The 21,160-nt window shown below is 45.7% G+C and overlaps 2 protein-coding genes across 5 annotated transcripts in view; one reads left to right on the top strand and one right to left on the bottom strand.

Annotated features, from left to right (window-relative positions):
- vat1 (vesicle amine transport 1) overlaps positions 1 to 12,976 on the top strand; it is a 41,084-nt gene extending 28,108 nt beyond the window's left edge. The window contains exons 4-6 of the mRNA XM_086184675.1: positions 411 to 500; positions 2,839 to 3,080; positions 7,604 to 12,976. Coding sequence (XP_086040801.1) covers positions 411 to 500; positions 2,839 to 3,080; positions 7,604 to 7,876 — 605 coding nt within the window. The 3' untranslated portion in view covers positions 7,877 to 12,976. The remainder of the gene's footprint in view (positions 1 to 410; positions 501 to 2,838; positions 3,081 to 7,603) is intronic.
- Positions 12,977 to 13,077: 101 nt separating this feature from the next.
- LOC147244770 (uncharacterized) lies at positions 13,078 to 20,741 on the bottom strand. Of its 4 annotated transcripts, none has more exons than XM_086185815.1 (6): positions 20,639 to 20,741; positions 19,060 to 19,240; positions 18,316 to 18,419; positions 14,450 to 17,059; positions 13,626 to 13,834; positions 13,078 to 13,544 (listed from the first exon to the last, which is right to left on the bottom strand). In XM_086185815.1, exons 2-6 carry the CDS (start codon positions 19,235 to 19,237, stop codon positions 13,436 to 13,438), a joined length of 3,210 nt encoding a protein of 1,069 aa, XP_086041941.1. In that variant the 5' UTR covers positions 19,238 to 19,240; positions 20,639 to 20,741; the 3' UTR covers positions 13,078 to 13,435. The 4 variants fall into 4 exon arrangements, with proteins under 4 accessions (XP_086041941.1, XP_086041940.1, XP_086041942.1 ...); XM_086185814.1 differs by having other exon boundaries at positions 19,060 to 19,237; positions 20,639 to 20,738; XM_086185816.1 differs by having other exon boundaries at positions 19,129 to 19,237; positions 20,639 to 20,738.
- Positions 20,742 to 21,160: the final 419 nt, after the last annotated feature.

Raw genomic sequence — 21,160 nt, 5'->3', positions numbered from 1 at the left:
CTCCGTCAATTCATCTGTGCCGTGGTCAAGGCCGAGTCCTGCTGTGAGCTCCCACAATCAATAGAACCAGGGGTTAGCGGAGCAAGGAGGGGTAGCTCAATTTGAGGAGTCCCCTCTGGCACAAAGGAACGTCATTAAGGCCGGGCATACATGGCTGGGCGTTAACAAGGCACGGCTCCATAGTTAGGTTGCCATGCTTTACCATCTGCTCACATGTTGATTTGTTACTCTTCACACCAAGACAACGACGTCATTTCAGCGAAACACAAGGGATCTTGCTCCTCTTCATGTCAACATGCCACAGCGTGGTTACACTCCCAGTGAACTCCATGATGAGGAGGGGGGCCGCTGAGGAGAACTGGCAGGCTCTTCTCTCTGAACTCACAGCTCTCTTCTCTTCTCTGCCCCAGGGCTGGATATCGTCCTGGACCCTCTCGGAGGATCAGACACCCACAAGGCCTACAACCTGCTAAAGCCTATGGGCAAACTTATCACCTACGGTAAGCAGGAGAAACATCCTTCAGCTGAGTGAGTTTCAACCAAGTGAGAGCGGCTCTGCTGGAATCTTGTAGGAGACCGAGTTTTAGGCCTGTAGCCATTAACAGGATCTGATTTGATTTCATGTGCTGTGGCGTGTTGCGATTTGATTTGATTTGATTTTTGCCAGTAAATTTCCCTTTTTTTTAATTGTGCATGATAATCGTAAGTTATTAGATTACTGGCAGGTTGTTACGTGATCGGCCAAGTAAAAATACCCTCATTATTTGCTGCTACATTTTTACCTGCCCAACGATTTAGTAGCACATTACGCCTTGTAAAACAAGTTATTACGTTACTGATTCATATAAATCCGCTCAGTGATTACTGATTGTCCGTTTGTATTAAATAAAAAATGAAGTTATGGAAGTTATCATGCTGTCACTGGGCCAATCATAGCAGCACACTAAACAGTTACATTGAAAGCCGTTTTTAAGAGCCAGCATGAAATAAAAAAGACTCAAGCAAACCTTATGAAAAGTCTTCCAAGACAATTCTTTCCACAGAATGAGTGTATTTTTCCATCCAAGCCCCCCCCCCCCCCCCCCCCCCTTCTGACTGCATGTGGTTGAAGATGTTTGGGATCTCTGCTCAACGCAGCAGGAGACAAAAATATGCTTTATTGATGAGCTGCTGGAAGAGACGTGCATTATCATCAGCGCTGTCACGCTGACATTCATAAAAGTTTTAGGAGCTTTTGTCAGCAGTTTGGCCGAGGCCATCGTTTCATTTCTGATCCTGCTAGGTTTACAACCACTACCTGAGCGAGTATCGATCCTCTTCTCGTGTCCAGACCTGATAAAACTCCTGTAATAGAATATTGTCTATGTTGTCTACTCTCATTTATGTTTCTTGAAAAATACAAGGGGGGGGGGGGGGGTGGAGACGTCCCTCAACCCTTCTGAACAGTAACACAGAACTTAACTCCTGTTTGTGAGGGCTTGGGAATCATATGTTGATCTGAGGTTATGCTGATGACGCTTGAGTTTAATTTAAATCAAAGTGTGTGTGAGTAACACAGATTGTCAGCAAAGCTCACAGATTTATGACAAGAATCATGTAAGAGTTTAAGAGATAAAGCTCGTTTGCTTGATGTAAAACTTTATTGGCCGCACTGTTTTGTTTCCTCACACTTTCATATTCTGTCTGCCATCCTTTACAGGAGCAGAATGTTTGTTTGTGCATCTTAACCCATGACAGTTCTTAAAAATCCTATATGGCGTGTAACTTTACGATAAGCCTCATTAAGAGCTTGCAGCAAAGGCCCATGAACCGACTGGCGCTGCTGCTGCTGCTGCTGCGGCTCGTCAGCGACACGTCACCTCTGAATCGGGTTTTTGAAAACTAATTCAGATTCAGTCGTTAAAAGCACACAGAGATTCTTAGCAATATGAAGCAAATTTATAAGATACATAAAACAGTTGTGGGTGTCCATGTTGCCAGCAAATAAAGCAACTTCCTGGTGGGCAATGTGACCCCTCCGTGTCCTCAGTGTGCTGTGTGTCATCCGTGGGAAGGACTTCATACTAACTGTGCCGCAAAAACAATCTGAACCTAGCATGCATGGTAGAGTGGGCGAGGTCGGCATCCATTGAGAACAGGGCCTTGCCTTTCCCAATACCCAGCATGGTGTCCCCCCCCACCCTCAACCCTCGCCCATTCACCCTCTCTCACCCTTACATCACCTCTCCCTCCCGGTCCCTCTGTGCCGGCTGCATCTCTTCCAGCTTATCAGAATTATGCACAGCGGAACAATGGACATTTTATCCACACGAAACCTGGGAATGTGATTGAATGTAGCAGCCTGGGTTGCTCTCTTCTCTCAGAGGAAGCTTTGTGTCCCCTGTTTCCCCCCGAGAGAGACTGTGAGAGGCACAGGAGGAGGGCATAGGAAGGGGATGAGGTGACGGAGACAGCTGAAGTGCTAAAGAGGGTTTCAGGGTGGAAGGTGGAGGTGAGAATGTAAGTGTGAACAAAGGCATGTCTGGGGGACTCACTGTCGAGTTGACACATCACCAGATGGTTAAATAGTTGAAACAGAGAAAAACAAGGAGGGCTTGGCCAGTGTTCAAGGTGATCTGACCATCGCTGCGAAACCTAGAAATGAGATTCAGTCCAGTTCTTATTTTGTTGAATGTTTAACACAATGTACGACAAAAAAGGCCAGGTGTGAATAAAGCAGAGAGAAAGAAAGCCGACAAATACAGATTAATACCTTTTACCTGTAAATAGAATGAAAGACAGACAGGCACATACGCTCTCTTCTGTGTGAGACTGAGCCTCACTCTGCTTCTCTCTCAGGTGCGGCTAACATGCTGGCAGGTCAGAAGAAGAACCTCATCGCTGTGGCCAAGAACTGGTACCACCAGTTCTCCATCCACACACTCAGCCTGATCCAGGGCAACAAGTCCGTGTGCGGCTTCCACCTGGGCTACCTGGACGGAGAGGTCGATCTCATCTGCCACGCCATGAACACCATCCTGGATCTTTACAAAGAGGGCAAGGTCAAGCCCCACATCGACTCCACTTGGCACCTTGAGCAGGTGAGTTTTCATTTTTGACCTTCGCCGATGAGGTCATGTGACCACTGGAGTGTGCCTATTAGTTCGTTTGAAGGATTCTTCGAAAACCAAGGGAGGGATTTTGATGAAAGCTGGTGAAAAGAAACAAGCGCTTTATGTTTGAAGGTGAAAATGTGAAACGGTTGAAAGACAAATGTTTCGGCTTCTGGAAATCGGACCAGTTTCCAGAATTACGATCGATTTCGGACATACTGTTTTGATGAAAGTATAACTTGCCTTTCAGCGTCTCAACACAACCACAAAACTTTCCAAAGAATCGGCTGACAAACTCACAAAAGCATTTTGCAGTGCAATCCACGGCTTCTTTATCACTCTCAATAATCCACAAACACTTTGATTGGCGCGAGAAACAAGCACGCGTACAGTTGAGAAGAATGCGTGCAACTGGTCTCGGACGGTCACGCTTGTTCACAGCGAGAATGTACTGCATGATGCCATTGCTGGATTTTAAACCTTCTCCATTGGTGTCAAGCTTAAAAAAACAAAATTTGTGGCTGGCATTTTCTGAATTCTGGAGGGAGTCATGCAGGTGGCGTGGAATGTGTTTGTGAGTTCGAGATATCTGATGGTGAGTCACTGCAAGGCAAATTACACATTTTGGTTGAAATCTTTATTTAAAGTCTCTGTATTCCCAGAATGAAGGATATATCAGAAGCGGATTTAGAGGGTTGTTTTTTTTTTGTTTTTTTTTTACATCAGAATGATGAGATGAAGAAGAATGAATGAAAGGATTTCCAGTAAATTACCACATATTGCTGCGTTAATACTTGCTCGATCATCTATCACTGCATAAAAATGTCATTAAACTCATCTGACTCTCTCCCAGCCTCACACATACAGGTCATTTTTTTCTTTGTAGAATCACCTGCGTGGATTCATCAAAAGAGCCTTTATTCTTACATCTATTACCTTGAAGTCTTACTTGTATATCCGTCTAATAGAATGCTGCTGGCAGATAGATGGGAGTCTGGTTGTTGATCTGACCATCGCTCAGCACACTGGTGCATTTTCATCCCCATCCAGTCCCCTCAGCCTTAATGAGTGTCGGTAGCAGGTGGGTTCATGTGAGGGAGATTTTCTCAGAGATCTGCAGGAGCTCTGGGTGTGGCCCCTCATTCAGTAAGACAGGGGATTTAAAAGGGAAAACTTTGCCCACAAGAAGGACTGTGAGTCTTTTCTCGCTCAGCTAGACAGAGTCGGACTGTTGCTGAAAAGAAGTGAACACTGCTTGCAGATATGAATAGAGAGCGTGTGAAAAACAAGAGACAAGGGGGGGAAAAAAAAAAACGGAGTTAGACGCTGATATCTTCTGTCGTCAAAGTCCGAGCTGGTCAGTGTTTTGGCCTGCTTGGCCGAAGAGAAAGAGAGAGAGAGAGACACCCGCTGTCTTTCTCTGCCATCTGACGCTCTTTCTTTGCCTCTCCATCTGTCTACTCTTTATATCAGACTCTTTCTCTGTCTTTAGGTTATTGACTCGCTCTCTGTCTCTCTCCTTCTCGCTGTATTCTCTTCTTCTCCCTCCTCACAGTGTATCTTTTTTGCTTTTTCCTCTCTTGTTGCCATGGTGACATCCTTTAGTCAGTGTGTGCGTCTGTCTTAGGGAGGGGCCCTGATGTATGAGAAAGAGACATGGAAGGAGCGAGGAAAAGCGGAGGAGATGAGGGTGTATCTGGCTCGCAACGATCCGCTGTGTGAAGTTTTTGGTGGGTGAACGCTGTCGCCTCTGACTGCAGCAGCTTCAAAGGCGAATGTCTGCTGGGCGTCACTTAATCAGGTAGTTTAGCCATCGTATGGAGCCACGCCCTGACGCCATCCTTCACACGCTTTGTTTTTTGCTCCAACATTGTCGTCGCCCCCCCGTGGTTTATTCTTGTTCATTATCTACATCTCTGCCGATACCCAAGAGGATAAAGGCGAGCCACAAATAACACTCTCTAGAGGCCTGACAGATCTCTTGGAGTTGAGCGTGGAAGTAGGCGGAGCCATCCGAAGAGCTTCACTGTGACTTTCATTCACATTGAGGATGATCCTTATTCCTGGATTCGCCCCCCTCCCTTTTTTTCACTTTTTAACGAGGCGTGTTCCTCGTCTGAAGGACACCAGTTGCTCGCTCCGTCTCTCCTCCCTCCCCTCCCCATTGAACTCCCACACCTCCCCTTCTTTCCCATGTGTCGAACTCGTCAGGGCCACGTTTCAGCCAGGCTTTACGTTGCTAGGAGATGGCCCTGTTGCCGTGGCATTGGTTGTTAGGTGGTCTGCTGCCACACACAAATAAGGGCGCAGGAGAGAGGAGGGAGGGTGAAGTGATGGAGACAGGAACAGACAGCGGACAGAGCATCAGGGTGGAGCTGGTCCTGCAGGGATTCTCCTCTCCCTGCTCCGATTGTCTTTCAACGATCAATCGACCGACAGTCCATTGATGGAGTCGATTGATTCGATTCGATTCAGGATGAGAATTTTTTTTTTAAAAGGTGCTAATCATCAGATGAAGTGTTAGCTGCTTTAACCCTGCAGATGCTGTGTCAGTCTTTGTGCGAAAAAGTCCAACCTTTAAAGGACTGGTTCAGCTTTTCAAAATAAAACTCACCCGTGGTTCTGGTTTCTGTTATTGTTTTCCTCAATCGCCGTGAGGCAATGCCTTTCTAATGCAATCTGGACAGATGCACTGCTGCAATTAGACATAACACGTTCTGATAGCAGGGCTCAGTGACTCCCTAATCACTGCAAAGAATGCATGAAATACAGGTTCATCGTTGTATTGATGTTGGTGTGATAAATATATTGAATATCAAGAAAGAAGTCTCCTCTATGCAGTCGGGATGTAAAACCAAACTGTAAAAAAAAGAAAAAATTTAACTGTTCAACTAAAGATTCAGTTTGCTCACGTGAACCCTTTTTTTTCTTGTTCAAGGAAATACAAGTTATATATCGTAAGTGTGTTAGGGATGCTTCGTCTGGTCCACCCTCGTTGCGGAAGTGCAGAGAGGAAACTGCCAGCTATTTTTTTCATTTCTTTCATTCGTTTAAGCTCAGTGTGAATCTGTGTTTTGCCTAGAATGTTTTTTCCCCCTCTTCCTGTACAAAACAAACCGAACTGAAACAGAATCTGTGGCTCAAGGCCAAAACAAACAAAATCGTGGGCTTGCTGAACCGTTGCATCCGACTTCACACGAATTATGATATGTGAATGAAAATTGGAGTCATTTTAACGCTGCAGCACATAAAATCAACCTGAACCAACATTAACCAAGACATGAATATTACATCATGGGCCATTAATTTAAAATTCATGTTGATGTCCACGTTTCTTTCAAACCCTGCAGATTATAATTTTAGTTACTGCTTTATGTCTGTATTCAAAGTGCACTTACTGTAAAAAAAACAAACAAAAAAACAACAATATTTAATTTGATGAATACTAATAGAACTTTGGAATGTTGTGGATTCTTCCTTTGCCCACAACCGTGCCTGATTTTTCCATAATGGTCCCTTTATTAGCTCACCATCTCAAAGACAGTGAGGATGCGAAAGCCCCCCACCCCCCACCCCAGTGTCTACAGTGGGGTGATAGACGTAACTGATGAGCACATGTGACATGTGCGATCTAAGGCCCACCGACGAGTATTGCATCACCCACATGTGAGCCAGTGAGGCGAGTGAATCTTGTTTCTGGTTCTCTCTCACTGGTTCCAGTCTCGTGTATCTGCTTAGTGAGGGCCCCTGGCTTTTCTTGTTTGCCCAGCTGTTTGATGACCAGAGCGGCCCTGCTTAGATTAGACGGCTCTGCATAGGTGCGTGACTTTGATTGTGCCCCCCTGCATCAAGGACGCAAAAGTTGAGCCCGAAACGGGTGAGAGCACGAGTCCGTTTGATGACGGAACCGAGGTTCAGGACACCTTCGAGAGCAATGGTTCGAGAACCCGCACAATTTTGATGTTAAACGTGCTCAGCGGGAGTATTAGCCTCCGAGCACACGTGTCTTTAAGCCAGCGGCAACGGCGTGAACCACTGAGCCAACATTTAAGGTTCCACCCCTCCACCAGGTTTTATGAAAGATTTGCCATGCGATACATAATTCAACTGAAGGACTGGCGGACAGATAAACAGCACCAAAAAAAAAAGGTTATACTTTTAATATTGGGATGATCTATTTTGTTTTTCTTCTGCTCCATCTTTTTTTTTTTCCTTCACTGTGTGCCTCTACAACAATCTCACCCCCCCACCCCCCCATGAAAAAAAGAATATTAAAGTCTCTCATCTGAACAAAAGTAATTTCTCATGGAGTCCATATTATCAGAGGTGTGTAAGCCTGGAGAATTTGTTTCTAGCCTGTGCTATCAAAAAGAAATATTGGAAGCAGAGACTGCAGGGCTGCAAGTATTACTGTGTAAATGTTGGTGCAGGGAAGGTAATCAGCGCCTCTGTTGATTTTTCTCAATGACAGGTGTATTTTAAACCCTTTACTCCTTCTCCCTCCTCTCCAGGTGGGCGACGCCATGAGAAAGATGCAGGAGAGGAACAACATTGGCAAAGTGATCCTCACCACAGAGCCGATGCCTGAGGAGGAGAAGAAAGAGGAGCCCAAGAAGGAGGACAAGAAAGAGGACAAGAAGAAAGAGGACAAGAAGAAGGACGACAAGAAGAAGGACGATGGCAAGAAGGAGGAGAAGAAGGATGACAAGAAGAAAGAGGAGCCCAAGAAGGAGGAGAAGAAAGAGGAAGAGAAGAAGGAAGAGCCCAAGAAGGAGGAGAAGTGAGGAGGAGGAGCGGATAGTCAAGCAGACCAGCCGGGAGTTTGTGTCCTGGGAGCAGGGGGTGGGGTGTGGGAGGGTGGGGTGTGGGGAAGGATGCAATGGAGATAGAGATTGATGGGGTTGGGGGGGGGGGGGGGAGTGGTGCTGAGGGTTAGCCAGGGTGGGAACGAGTTGGATGGGTAGATTACAAAATTATCACACCACAGTCGATCTTTCATTTCTTCCACCTCCCCTGTGCCTCACCAGAGTCTATGACAGCAGTGATTACTCAAGCCTGGCTCCACCCACCACCTCCCCCCTTTTTCTCGTCTTCATGTCTCAAGACAAAAAAAAAAAAAAAAAAATCCAATTACTTGTAACACCTTGTAATTTTCACACATATCTCTCTGCCTCATAAGATCATGAAAACAAGATCTTTCTTAGTGGGATGAGAAAGCTGTGGAGGGTTGTGGGAACAGTCCAGGCCTGAGGCAAATTACTTTCCTTGACAACCCCCGCTCGCACTTCGACCCCACCCTCGCCCCCCCCATGCCCCTCTGCCCCTCAACTCCCACTGTGCTAAATTGTTCTGCTCTGACTTCCACCTGTCACCCCACCCCCACCGCCCCCCGCCCCCCTTTACTGTGCCGAGTCCTACCCCTCCACCTCCCACACCATCACCCCACCCACGGGCCAGACCAACAGACAGGCACAAAGACAGGAAGATAAACCACACCCACCCACCCACCCACACGTTGCTCTGTCCAATGCTTAGTTATGTCACTTAGGATGAGTCAGAGATGCCTGCGATTGGCTGATGCGCCTCACCTCCCCTGGAGATATTTGCATCACAGCGCCGATCATGATGTTTGACACTTGTGTTAACACTCCACAATTATTTATACGGCCTCCCAGCCGAGTCCAGTCTTCATCAGCGATGAGGGGAACGGCTCCATTATGCATGCGTTCCCACCAAATTTCAGCAAAGTTAATAATAGTGGTTGTTGCACTTTCCTGAATATGAATTTCCCTCATAATGAGCCTCTCTGTGCGCTCTTGAATGGGGAGACAGAAATCATTGCTCAGCTTCTTTCTTCCTAGTTACAGATTTTTCTAGCTGACCAACTGTTGGCAAGAAATGCTCTGTGCCAATTAAGGGAGAATTTGTTTCTGTTCAAACAAGCCACAAATACACACACACACACACACACACACACAAACATATACACACACACACACACATACACATGCACACTGAATGTGATGAAAGAGGCACTGTCATGCTGAGACAGTGATGTGCCTAAAATGAGCAAGTTAAGAAGGTGAATACCAGTCCTTTTTATTCCTCACGATCTGGGCTTTCTTCCTCCCTGATCCTCTGCGAGGCATTCCGTGGCATTCTGCTCCTTTCACAGCGAGCGCTTGCCTGTCGATCACCCTGACCTGGGAGAAGAGAATTCAATACAAGCTGGCACCCATACTTTGCCTCCCCTCTTTCGCTCTCTCTCTCTCTCTCTCTCTCACTCGCTGGCTCTCTCTCTCTCTCTCTCTCTCCTCCCTCCTTCCCTCTCTCCCTACTCTTTCCAATTCCCTCTCTGTGGTCGGCATAGCAACAGGCGTCAGGCTCATCAGAGATGGCACTGTGGTCTGTTTCTCTGACTCTCTCTCTCTCCCTCTCTCTCCGTGTGGCTCTCCTCCCTGTCAGTTTCAACAGGTGTAAGAATCTCGGATGAGAGCAGAGGTTCTCCACGCAACCTCTTTTTCCAAAGCAGATTTAATAACCCAGTTTTGACAATGTGTGCAAATAGCAGTATTCTGGCTGAAACAGCACACCGCTCCCCCTAATGGCCAGTATGAGTTTGATTTCCTCACAAATTTGAATGAGGTGACTTTAAAATCTCTCTTGTGGGTGGGTTTGAACACTTCGCTCTACCTGTCTCCCTACTTGTCTGTCTGTCTGTGTGAGTGTGTGTGTGCGCGCGTATGTGCGTGTATGTGTGTGTACGTGTGCGTGTGTGTGTACGTGTGCGCGTGTGCGTGGCTCCACTGTTGAGACTCAGATGGTGACTAGTGACTTTGTAAAAAACAAAAATGTACAAAAAACAAATAAAGAAAAAAAAAGAGTTGTTGTGTTAGCATGAGTGGCCTCCCTCATGTGCTGTGTGTGGTGTGCCATTGTGTGTGAAGATGTGTGTGTGTCCTCAGGTCATTTGTCAGGTTTTGAAAAGCACCCACCTGAACCCCGTCACATTTTCCCGTCACACTTCTAGGCTACGGTATAAAGTAGCTCCACCTCCCTTCCTATTCCTTCTCCTGTCTGATAAGAGGCCTGTGTTAGGAGGACAGTTAGTATTTTGCACTCTGCTCGCTGATCTTAATGCACTTACATGCATGGCAGTCGCACTCCAGTCCCACGGGCTTTGATTCTGCTCCAGGTTTGCAGCCTGTTTCCCATCATTGACTCCCACTGTACAAGCACAGGTGGCACACACACACACACACACACACACACACACACACACACACACACACTAACATATAGAAAGACATGTAAACGTTCCCTCATTTTCAGCTTGTCAGTCCCTGCCCAGGCCAATTTCTCCTGGGTGGCAGCTAAAATCAAAGCATTCATCCGTCCGTGTGTGTGTGGGAGGTAAAACATGGAGCACGGTGATGTGAACCGGGGCTGGAGTGTGACCATCACGCTGATGTGGGGAGTGACTGTGTCCTGTCAGCCTCTGGTTAGTGTTCTGTTCTAATCTGCTGGGCTCCCTTTGTGAACCTGTGCACGGTGCTTCTGTTCTGAGTGCCATGTAAGAAACAAACGCTTCAGTAAGAAAAAAAAAAAAGAAAAGAAAAGATGTTTTACTTAATATGTTATTTTAATTTACCTTTATATTTTTGTTTGTTTGTTTGTTTTGTTATCCAAGGGTTTAAAGTTCAAAGCTCATACTCATAATGTGGGGAACTGTATTCCTTTTAAATGTGACAAAGTCTTTCTGTCGGTCCAAAACCATGTGTGCCAAATTGTATGTACATTCCTCTGCTTTGAATATTTACAGTGCATAAAAAAAAAAAATGATATGAAGACACTGACGATGTTTTTTGGATGCATTTCCGTCCACCACGAAGAGAAATGAGATTACGACAGAGTTGGCACAGTGTGTCAGATTAGTTTCCCAAATGTTCATTTGTGCCGACAGAATTTTTTGCTGCAGTTCACAAACGATTTATCACAATTGGTGGTTCTGATTGGTTGTTCAAGCGTAGGCCTGCACCGTGCCTCTCTCATCGCACACCTCAGTCTGAGGCGCCTCCCTCTGTATCTGCACTGTGGTTTACCAGCTTCTGTGTCCAATCAACCAAAACAGGTTGATTCTTCTGATGTGTTTACAACCATAATCTCACAGTGATTAGGAACTGGAAACAGTGCATGTAAGGGTCAAACTTCCACCAGATGACTTATGGATTCACAGAAATTTATACAGTTTCTTAAAAAAAAAATGTCCAGAGCTCTTTCTAATCCTCTCTATAGAGGAATCTCTTTCAGTTTGTGTCCAAATGGCTTGAGCAGCAATGGAGGGAGCAGATGTTTTCACACAGCTGTGCAGGGATGCCAATACTGTAACATAGCTGAATAAACCCCAGCTTATTGGCTGATCATAGCTCAGCCCCGGCCTGCCCCAGACACAACACTTCCGCCTCATAGCTGATCTCGGTTCACTCAACGATTAGTCGTTCCTCTTTTCCTGTGCTGCAGCCAAGAGGCTCTGCAGATGCAACAGTTCGGCAGCCAAAGCCCTCTTCTTGCTTCATTCACATCCATTAAAAAAAAAAAAAAAGTCCCAGACATCTGGAATTTGAAATTGCATGCATTCATTGGCATGTGGAGAACAGCTTAAAACAGCTTAAATCTTCTTCTTTTTTCAGACATTTCCCCCTTCTCCTTTTTTTTTTTTTTTTGAGCTAAGATGCCTTTGATATCAATCATTGAGGTGGATGTTTCTTATGCAAGAGCACTTAGCAACTCAGAGTAAAATAGTATTTCCAAGTTTAAAAAAACTGCAGTTTTAGATTTGATATTACTAAAGCACCCATAGATTTACATCCGAAAAATGCACTAAGACATCGAGTGTAGTACTTCCGATAGCTATTCCTCTGTCTGTCTTGGCCGTTTCTGTCCCTAACAGGCACACAACATTCACTTATGAGGAGAATTGCTTTCTGTTTTCTATGGTTTCTCAGGTCATTCCAAACAGCAGTTTTCTTCATGTAATAAACCGCTCTTTTTTGAACTTTCTAACAACATCGTTTCATGAAATTCACTGCACAAACTATCACATCCACGTCCTCTCACACGCCATCAATGTTTCATGTCAGATTTAGAATTTAAAAGGAGAGGGCTCTGCTAGACGGTTAGTTCATAATTCAGAGCCACCGCCTTTTCCACTCACATCCGCTTGCAGCTACTTGTTTTCTTAGCAGTGATTTTTATGGTATTGCGATGCAGCACCCATCACAGTATTGCAGAGATGCTAAGAAAGTACAACCTGGCTGGGCTTGTCATGTACAGTAACAGAATGCATGCTTAGTCGATCACAAAAAAAAAAAAATGTATGTACAGTTTGCCGTCTTTCATGTTAGACTAGTAGTCATGTAGTAGCGTGGTGTGAGGGAGGAGACGCCCTCCCAGTTCATTCAAGTTGCCAACTGAAGCCAATCCACTGCCTCTTGTGCCACCTGACTTCCTATCCTCACCTTCAGCATGGGCGCTGGTACTTTTGTAATAGACCTTGACCTATCTCTGGGAATGCTTCAGAAACTCTCATCCATCCTGCTACACACTACCTGTTAGAATTCAGCCTCCACCGGCAACATTTTCTACAAGGCATACCCAACAGGTTGATTTCTGAGCAAATTCTCATAGCTAGCGTTCTGTTTCTCCTGGTTGCTACAACACTCGTCTACACTTTGATTTTAAACCCTTTGAATTGATGCTGCTTCTGTGCTTGACTCTGGGTTTACTGCGTGGTGCCATGTTGTCCACATGGCCTCTAGAGCTTGTAACGCTTCAGTGTGTAATGTTACCATATGCCTTACATGTTTTCCAGGACTAATAAAAAAGCATAACAAAAAAAAAAGTCAAAAGATGTTTTTTTTTATTATTTATTCTTATTAGTTTGTGTAAGTTTGACAAAGACATACTTTTACAAATTAATTTTGCCTGCTATTATCAAGCTTAAAAAACATGGGATGGTACAAAATGACCAAAGCTAAATATAACTATGTACACTATAAAACAAGATTTTACCCCCAAAAAAAGAAAAAAGAATACAGTAATGTGGAATATTGAAAACAATTATCATGTGACTGCTAAAACTGTCAATTATATCCATGTCGATATCAAAAAAATAGTTCTAAAATTGAAAATCCACTCTTTCATAGCCGCAATAAAACTATCAATGCTCTACCAAGTCATTCCAGGTGGGTATGTGTAAGACCTGTTGATCATCAGCATAAAAATACAGTAAAAACAGCTTTGCCACAAAAAGACAAGAGAACCACACTACATATGAACGTGTGTTATTCACTGGATCTCTTTTCCTGGCACTTGGCTGGTGACTCCTCAATCCCGAGGGAGCTCAAGACCTGAGATAAGCGTTGTAAGTAAGAGGAATCTGGATAACCATTCCTGGGAGACAAAAAGAAGACATTTCCGTGTTTGTTACCATTGATGCTGCACCCATTACACATCCCCACTGGCCTCACTCACCCCGATCTGCCGCCATGTAAGGCGGTCTTGTGTGGGATTTGGTCCCAAGCAACAGTGGCCCCGGTCTCCTTGTGGATCACTGTGAAGGTGAGTCCCTGGGAGAAGGCTCTCTCAAGCCGGGGCAAAAGTTTAACGGTCTTCTCACAGTCAGGAAAGTAGGCCTCAAAAGTTCCTCCTTGAAAGGGGCTTCCAGGAGAAGGATGATGCTCCTGGAACGACGCAAAGCAAAGAATACTGTCATGAAATAGCATCCAGGACAGTGGTTTGAAGTCCTGTACCCCCTGAAACATTCACCCTCCTGCTGTGTGCCACCTCCACCGCCCACAGACGGCTAGCTCTCATCACATGCTACATTTTGCCACATTTGCCAGTCTGCTACAAACATGAAGCAGGCCTGTTGGTTATTCCACCTCATAAATCGGGTCATATTCCATCAAAAAAAACAAAAAAGAAAAACCAACTGGCATGACGCAGACCAGCTCAGGCCCAGTAAGAGTCACTTCTCTCTGATGTGGGTTCAGCGTTGCCACCGGCTGCGATAGTAAACTTAAATTTACGATGACAAAGAAATCATACAGCATGAATGGTGCTGTACATAACTGTGGGATAAAAGGACTTTGACCACTCGGCATTCTTTCTGATGAGATAAAGCGCCTAAAACGTAAAGAAATCAACTCAAATGAGCAAAAAGCAGGTCAATCAATGAGTTTTGCTGATAACTGCTGTTTCTCCTGAGACACTGGCATTCATTCCGGTACGTTCTGTGTAGGGCCTTCATCAGACACATTAGTAATCACTCGGGATGTTTAAATGAAACCTCTCACCCCCTGTACGCCATCAGGAATGGCGTAAGTGACCTTGAGAGCAGAGTTCTTCTTGTAACCTGGTACAGTGATGTTTAGTTTAGCAACCACAATTTTGCCCCAGATGCCCCGTGGCGTCAGCTTATAACAACCTCTGCAGTGGACGTGCACAGAGTTGAGGCACGATGAGCACATGGCAACCCCACACTTTGTTTTGGTCAGTTTCTTTTGTTCTCCACAGACACACATGCCCCAGCAGTCTCCCTGACCTGGCCCGGATTCCTTCGGAGTGTCCTGGACCTCTACTTGTCTTTCCTGCAGACTTTCATCCCAGACTGTCCGTTTCTCATTTTTGTGAGGCGCCGTGTCTTTGTCTTTGCGGGTTGATGCTGACCCAACACCATTCACACGTTCATTTCCTTTAGTAGAGGGGTTGACAGATATCCTCAATCCTTCCATCTCCATAGCAACTGTCCTTCCCATTTTTTCCTTGATGACGGGGTCTCTTCTGATTTTTCCATGTCCAAGCTCAGTCTCAGCAAGATCAACCCTGTGGCTTTTTCCTTTCACTTGACTCGCAGTTCCATCATCTCTGGCTGTTTTAGTCTCTACCATTGTCTGAGCTTTGGCACTGTTGGCATCCTGCAGGAATACCTTCTGCAGAGTGGCACCTAACTGAGAGCACAACTGTTTTGGACCATGAAGAACCAAGCTCCTCTTTGTTACCGTTATGGTTATCTTCTTGTAGCGGCGACGCAGCTCAGCACAACAATCCTGCAAGGTTTCATCCATCAGGTCAGTAACACCTAGCTTTGACAAATGTAGCTCCAGCTCTAAGAAGTCTGCACTGACAACCTCAAGCAGCTTCTGCAGACCCTGCTGACATGCTGAGACTTTGTGCTGGTCTGCCCCCCGAATGATGACAGTCAAATCAGCACTTCCTTGAGAGGGGCTCTCTTTTATTAGGACGTCAGATGTCAGGTCTTCCACTCGGACACGATAGGCCTCTTTTATGTAGGGCCACATGACGGGAGAAACTATAATCTCCGACGTAAAGATTTCTTGATTTTCACTCCCTCTCCGACTGCAGCTAGAGCTCCTGCGCCTGGCTCTGGCAGCGAAAGCCGCGCCATCATCCTGAGTCTTCTGATCCACACCTTCAGCCTTACATCGAGGTACACCTGAGAAGCTGTTGGCTCGCTTCAAGGTGTGCGGAGGAGGTGGGAGCGTAATATTTCCTGGCTGAGTTTTGCTAAGAATGGCTGCTGTGCTCTTGAATGGAGCATCCAATAAGTCTGAGTCAAACGAGGTTTTGCTCGGCAGAGAAGCAAATGAATGCAGACTCCCTCCATCCTTAAACAGTATGTCCTCTCCGGTGTTTTGAGCTCCTGTTCTTGACAGTCTTTCGCCAGCAGTCCTTGGTGTTTCAGACCGTGCATCATGGGCGAATGATGGACCAGTGAATGTTTGCCTACTGGAAGAAGAGAGCCCTCTGACGCTGAAGTCCCCTGGTCGGCTGCTTAATGTCGACAGCCCAGAATCTTTAAAGCGTGCAGCTAGTTTATACTTTGTGGCTCCTTCAACTCTTCTCTCATCCTCCTCCGAATGCAGCAACCTACTATCCAGAGCTCTTGCCGTGGACATGAGGGACTCTCTCTCCACAGCAGGGCTCGATGAGCCTGAAGCAAAAGATGGATCTCTAAGAAGACTGGCCACATCGTCCTTTTTATTCTTCACTTCACAGCCCAGGAGAAGACAATGCTTCGCCTCAGACACGTCACTGCGGCTCCCGATTAAATAGACATGTTTGTCATCGTCATTTAGAAGAAGCTTGGGGAGTCTGACACTTAAGTCCTCCATCGCCCTCTGCAGGCCTGCCTTGGGAGACAAGACACTCTTTAATACCTGATCTTGACAGATGTTGGTTTCATTCTCCTGGTAAAGCTTACTTATTGAACTTCTTGCCAATTTAATCCGCTCCTGCTCTTGACCACCCTCTTCCCCCGCTGTTGCAACCTGCAGGAACAGAGTAGTCAACCCCTGAGACGTCATATCCACCACCTCAACACCATACTGAAGCAGGATGCGCTGGTATTCCTCCCCACAGCACTTCTGCAGGTACTGGAACATGTTTGCATCCATAATTAGTGAGAGATCCTCTTCTAACATGGGGGTTTGCCTGCTGAGCTGAAGAGTGCCACCCTCTGGCTGGCCTGTCTCATCCCTGTCATGTCCATCACGTGTCAGTTCTCTACGTGAGCTTGAGCTAAACTCTAACTCTAACCTGCAAGTGGGAAATTCCTTTCTTTCCTCTATTCTCTCATTAAGTTTCCTGTTTGGATCATTGGACTCCAGCGAATGAGGCTTTTGCTCTGTTTGAAAGGATGTAGAGCCACTCGCGATGGGTTGATCTGAGTCTTTGTGGCTCTCTGACTGCGGCACTCCAACGCTGTGGAGGAGTTGTGCCATGGCAGACTGGACTTTGGAGTAGGCCCCACTCAGAATGCACTGCTTCCCGTGAGAATCATATTCCATCTGGACATCAGGGTGGTCCTTCTGTAAACTTCTCAATGCTACTTTGCCTCCAGGAAGCTGACTGTAGTCCACCGTAGCTGATAAAAGACAGACGATCTACAATAATGAAAGAAGAGAGACAAAAAACATTCTTGACATTTTTTCTTGCATCCTCATAAAAACAGCTCTGATCAATGTTCTGAAATAACAATGTGTTGAATGAAAGTGTGGAATGTCAGAAGCACCAATGGTGCAACTTCCCTCTCCTTTAGACGCCAGGTTTCCATCAAGGTGGGTCCCAAATTTTCAGAAGTTTCAGAACTTTGGCTGAAGAAAATGTCGTCCACTTCCCACATGGAGGGGACTGAGTTTCTCTGCCTCTCCTCCCACTAAAGCCCACTGGCCGAGACACCTGCTAACACCAGCTAGCATCAAGCTATTGTCTAACTCCCAGGTCCAGTGACCCTCCTGTTGACTTGGCAGCTCCAGGTCTGATCAGCATGGAGGGGAACACAAAACCAGGTGGACTTGGTACTTTGTGTCTTCCTGAGCTTTAAATCTCAGACATACAACAAGTGGTTGGCGCTCCACCATCAAGAACAGACACGGAGGTCATGAAAGTGTGTCGTCGCCACTGGCAACTCGATGTCACCTCAGCTACAACTTCAACCAGTCTGTGTTGGATCAGATCCTCTGACGTCACTCAGAAACCCAGTCACTGTCCCTCACGCTGCTCCTACTACAGCTAACAAAGATCCTTTCCAAGCGCAGGTTACAGGGCAACACCACATCCACTCACTCTGGGAACAGGATCAGCGTTTTAGACCGGCCGCTGCAACATTCAAATCACAGGAAACCATGATATTTGCTAAAGTCTAATTGTGTGTCAGAATACCATTGTTAATCAAATATCAGATGTCAAGTCAACACGTCACACTGAAGGAAAACTGCTTGGTTTGAAAACCATTCTCACAAAAATCACAACTGAAACCCATTCATGGGTTTTCCAGCGAACATGAGAATACGGATATCCTGCAAACCACATGTCAGTATGAGTCAAAAATAATCGCAAGGAGATTGTTTTTCAAAAACCCTGCAGCCCCGCGTGGCTGTGTGCACCGAGCTGGTATCACCGCTCTCAGAATGCGGGCTTTGCTGCACACCAACCGGGCTGGTGGCCATAAAGCAGCAAACGCTGAGGGGTTGAATATTGGACATTCGGCCAGTAGACAGACACATTACTCCACCGCTCCAAATGAATACTAATGTTGCCTCCGCGGTGCTGAATGTGCAGAACAAAGTAAATGTCAGTGCAGTGTTTGGGTTTGTTTCCAGGGGCCGACAGTTGGCTTCATACAGGTTTGGAGACGCACCTCGTCTGGGTCCGGGATTTTGTGATGCTCTCTCACGATGAGTTCATACGTCTCCCCGTCAACTTCCAGAACGTGCCGGCGATGTTGAATCACTCTCTGAGCCACTGAGCGAGAGGGGTGACCGGAGAAAAATCAATGTCAGTCGCTGAAGCATCCTGACTAAGCACTTTCAGCTACTGACCACTCCAGTGACTTGAATACCAACATTCCAGCTCCGTTAAATCACTGGTAACAGCCAACACGGCAGGGGAGAACAACTGAATATGGGCTTAGTACTCTGAGTGTTGGTATACTAATATAATAACACTGGAAGAGAGATCTCTCCGGCTGCACTTAAGAGAAACGATGGGCTTTACTACGAACAGAGACTTTCAGAGCTGTGAGGAAGGGTGGTTTATTTAGTCTATGAACAGAAAGTCCATTGGAAGCTATTTGACTGGATAACTGACGAATGTTACATTCTCTCTCTCACCTTCTCAACTGGCATGAACTGCTGCTTTCCTGTGACATAAAAAGCAGCGAACCTGTGGCAGATTTAAAATGTTGCGACTTGGAGAGTTGATCAGTAATGGGGGACGGAACAGCAGGCTCAGTGAAATGTGAATATTTTCAGACTAGTTTATGGTTGTCACAGCCTTCCTTGCCCTTCATCCCAACATGTCCCTGCTAAATTAAGAATTCAGAATAATCCCCCTGGGCTGCATTTGCTATGCACAGCCATGAAGACAACCTGACCATACTGACCTCCACTGTCTTCAAAGTTGATGAGGGCAGAGTTAGACTTGTCAATGATGACAGAGTCTATTTCCCCACCTCCATTCCTGGATCTCATGAAGTGGATGGATAGTTTGTCTTTCAGCCTGTCTTCTTCCATAGCGGTGGGTAAACCCCTCACTCTCACAGTCCTGCCCGCCTCCGCCATCTGCTGGGAGAAACACAATCACTGCTGCCGTGGAGACTGACGCAGGAAAGCAACACAGAAATCTAAATTCTGCTGAAAGGGTGAGTGCAAAGATCTAAGGGATCTACGGGATCTACGGGATTCTGAAGACAGGCCGAAACACAACATCACCACGGGAAGATTGTTAGTGCTTGAGACCATTTAAAGACCCCACCCTTGATCCATGGTGCTGGGACATATTTGATCAAACATCCCCATCTATTGGGGGTTCCTAGCACACTACATCAGTGTACAAACCTTGTAAAATTGCACTTAAAACATAAAAACAAAGCTTTGACAAACTGGAAACATTTACCCCATTAATATCCGTATAAAAAAAGAACTGTCTTTCAAGCATAATATAAAGATATTCCCCCAGAATAGGAGGACATATTCAACATTTATGTGTCACTTCCTATGAAATTTCTCATTCCCTGCATTCTTTATGTTGGCATTCCTGTAGTATCTCACTCCAATGTGTGTGTGACGTGCTGAAAGGGCTTGAGTGTAACATAAGTAGCAATGTTTTATATTTTCTCCCCAAAAAGTGTATTTTTGTTGTATATTAATTCAGTGAGTGCATACACGATGATGTCGGCGTGTTGGTTTCTCTCTGCTGTTGTTTATGATCAACAAACTGTGATCAATAAGTCTTCACTCCTTCAACTTGACTTTGCCAACGTGATTTTTTTTTTTCCAGAATAAACAAAACGCAAATATCGTACAGACTTGATCTTAAACTTTTAACAATCAGCAAGTCTCAGTGGTGAAATATCAGCATATCAGACACTGAATTAAATTTTTAAAAAAAATATTCCAATGTCGTGCATCCCTAATCTCAGAATATCATCCCGTCAAGTAGGACGTTTGAGGCTGAAACCATCGCTTTAGTTTATCCGACGGAACACGACATCAGCCAATCACGATGCTCCATCTTATCGTCCCTCCAGTGAATGAGTGAGTGAGTGAGTGAGTGGATGAGCGGGTGAGTGGCACCGACTTCAGAGAATGGCCAACTGTTAGCGTCTCTATAGTAACCAAACAATATGCCCAAATTGTGACACATGATCCACTTCATCCTATCAATCTCGGTCGCAGCTGCAAGAACCAAATCTTCAGCGCGCCTTCAGCGTCACATCCATGAGCTGGTTGGGCGACTGCACAGAATTACAGTTGTTTCTGGTCTTGTGTGTCACCCCACACGCAGTCAATGTTTACAGGATGTCGAGATGTAGGCGAGAGGGAGAGCCACATTGCACAAGGAAGTGAAAAAAAAATCAGACTCGTCGAAACTGATCGAGCGATCTGATGCTTGGGTCGCGTCCCGGTTCCTCCTGTCACAGAATTTCTTGACTAAATACCTGTAAGGTTTGTGATGGTTACCTTCCAGATGCTTCGCGGCGGTTTCTCACAGTCTTTCAACAACCTTCTGTCACGCTTCCCATTGCAGAGAAGTGAAACTGGAACTGTCGTTTGAATTGTTTTGTGCCCACTAGGGGGCGACCGAGTGCAGTACACGGGCGCATTTGTTGCACATTGTGCGCAGGCGTCCCCGACCACGGATGATCAGGAGTGGCTTCTCGACACATATGTTTTGCCCAAAATAAATGGTGATACTGTTTCTGTACTATTCTCCATTTCAGCAGTGGTATTGTTGAATTTCACACAAAAAAAAAGAACTGCTCAGGCAAAGTTATGATCGTGTTTAAGAGGCAGGGATGAGAAAATGCGCAACCATTCTAAAGAGTGCGCCACCAGTATGATATAAATCTGAATTCCATGACGAGTGAATTCCACTGTCTCGAAATGTTAGTAATTTACAGCAACATAAAAAGAAACAAGCCCGAATATTACGTTTGGGACACACGAGTAGCACCTGAAGGCAACATATCCCATCATGTCAGG

The sequence above is a fragment of the Aulostomus chinensis genome, chromosome 18 (genome assembly GCF_037954235.1).
Source record: "Aulostomus chinensis isolate RoL2024-O1b breed Wild chromosome 18, RoL_Achi_v1.0, whole genome shotgun sequence".
NCBI lineage: Eukaryota > Metazoa > Chordata > Actinopteri > Syngnathiformes > Aulostomidae > Aulostomus > Aulostomus chinensis.
Note: the sequence above shows the minus strand (reverse complement) of the source record. Positions and strands in the feature narration are given on the sequence as shown.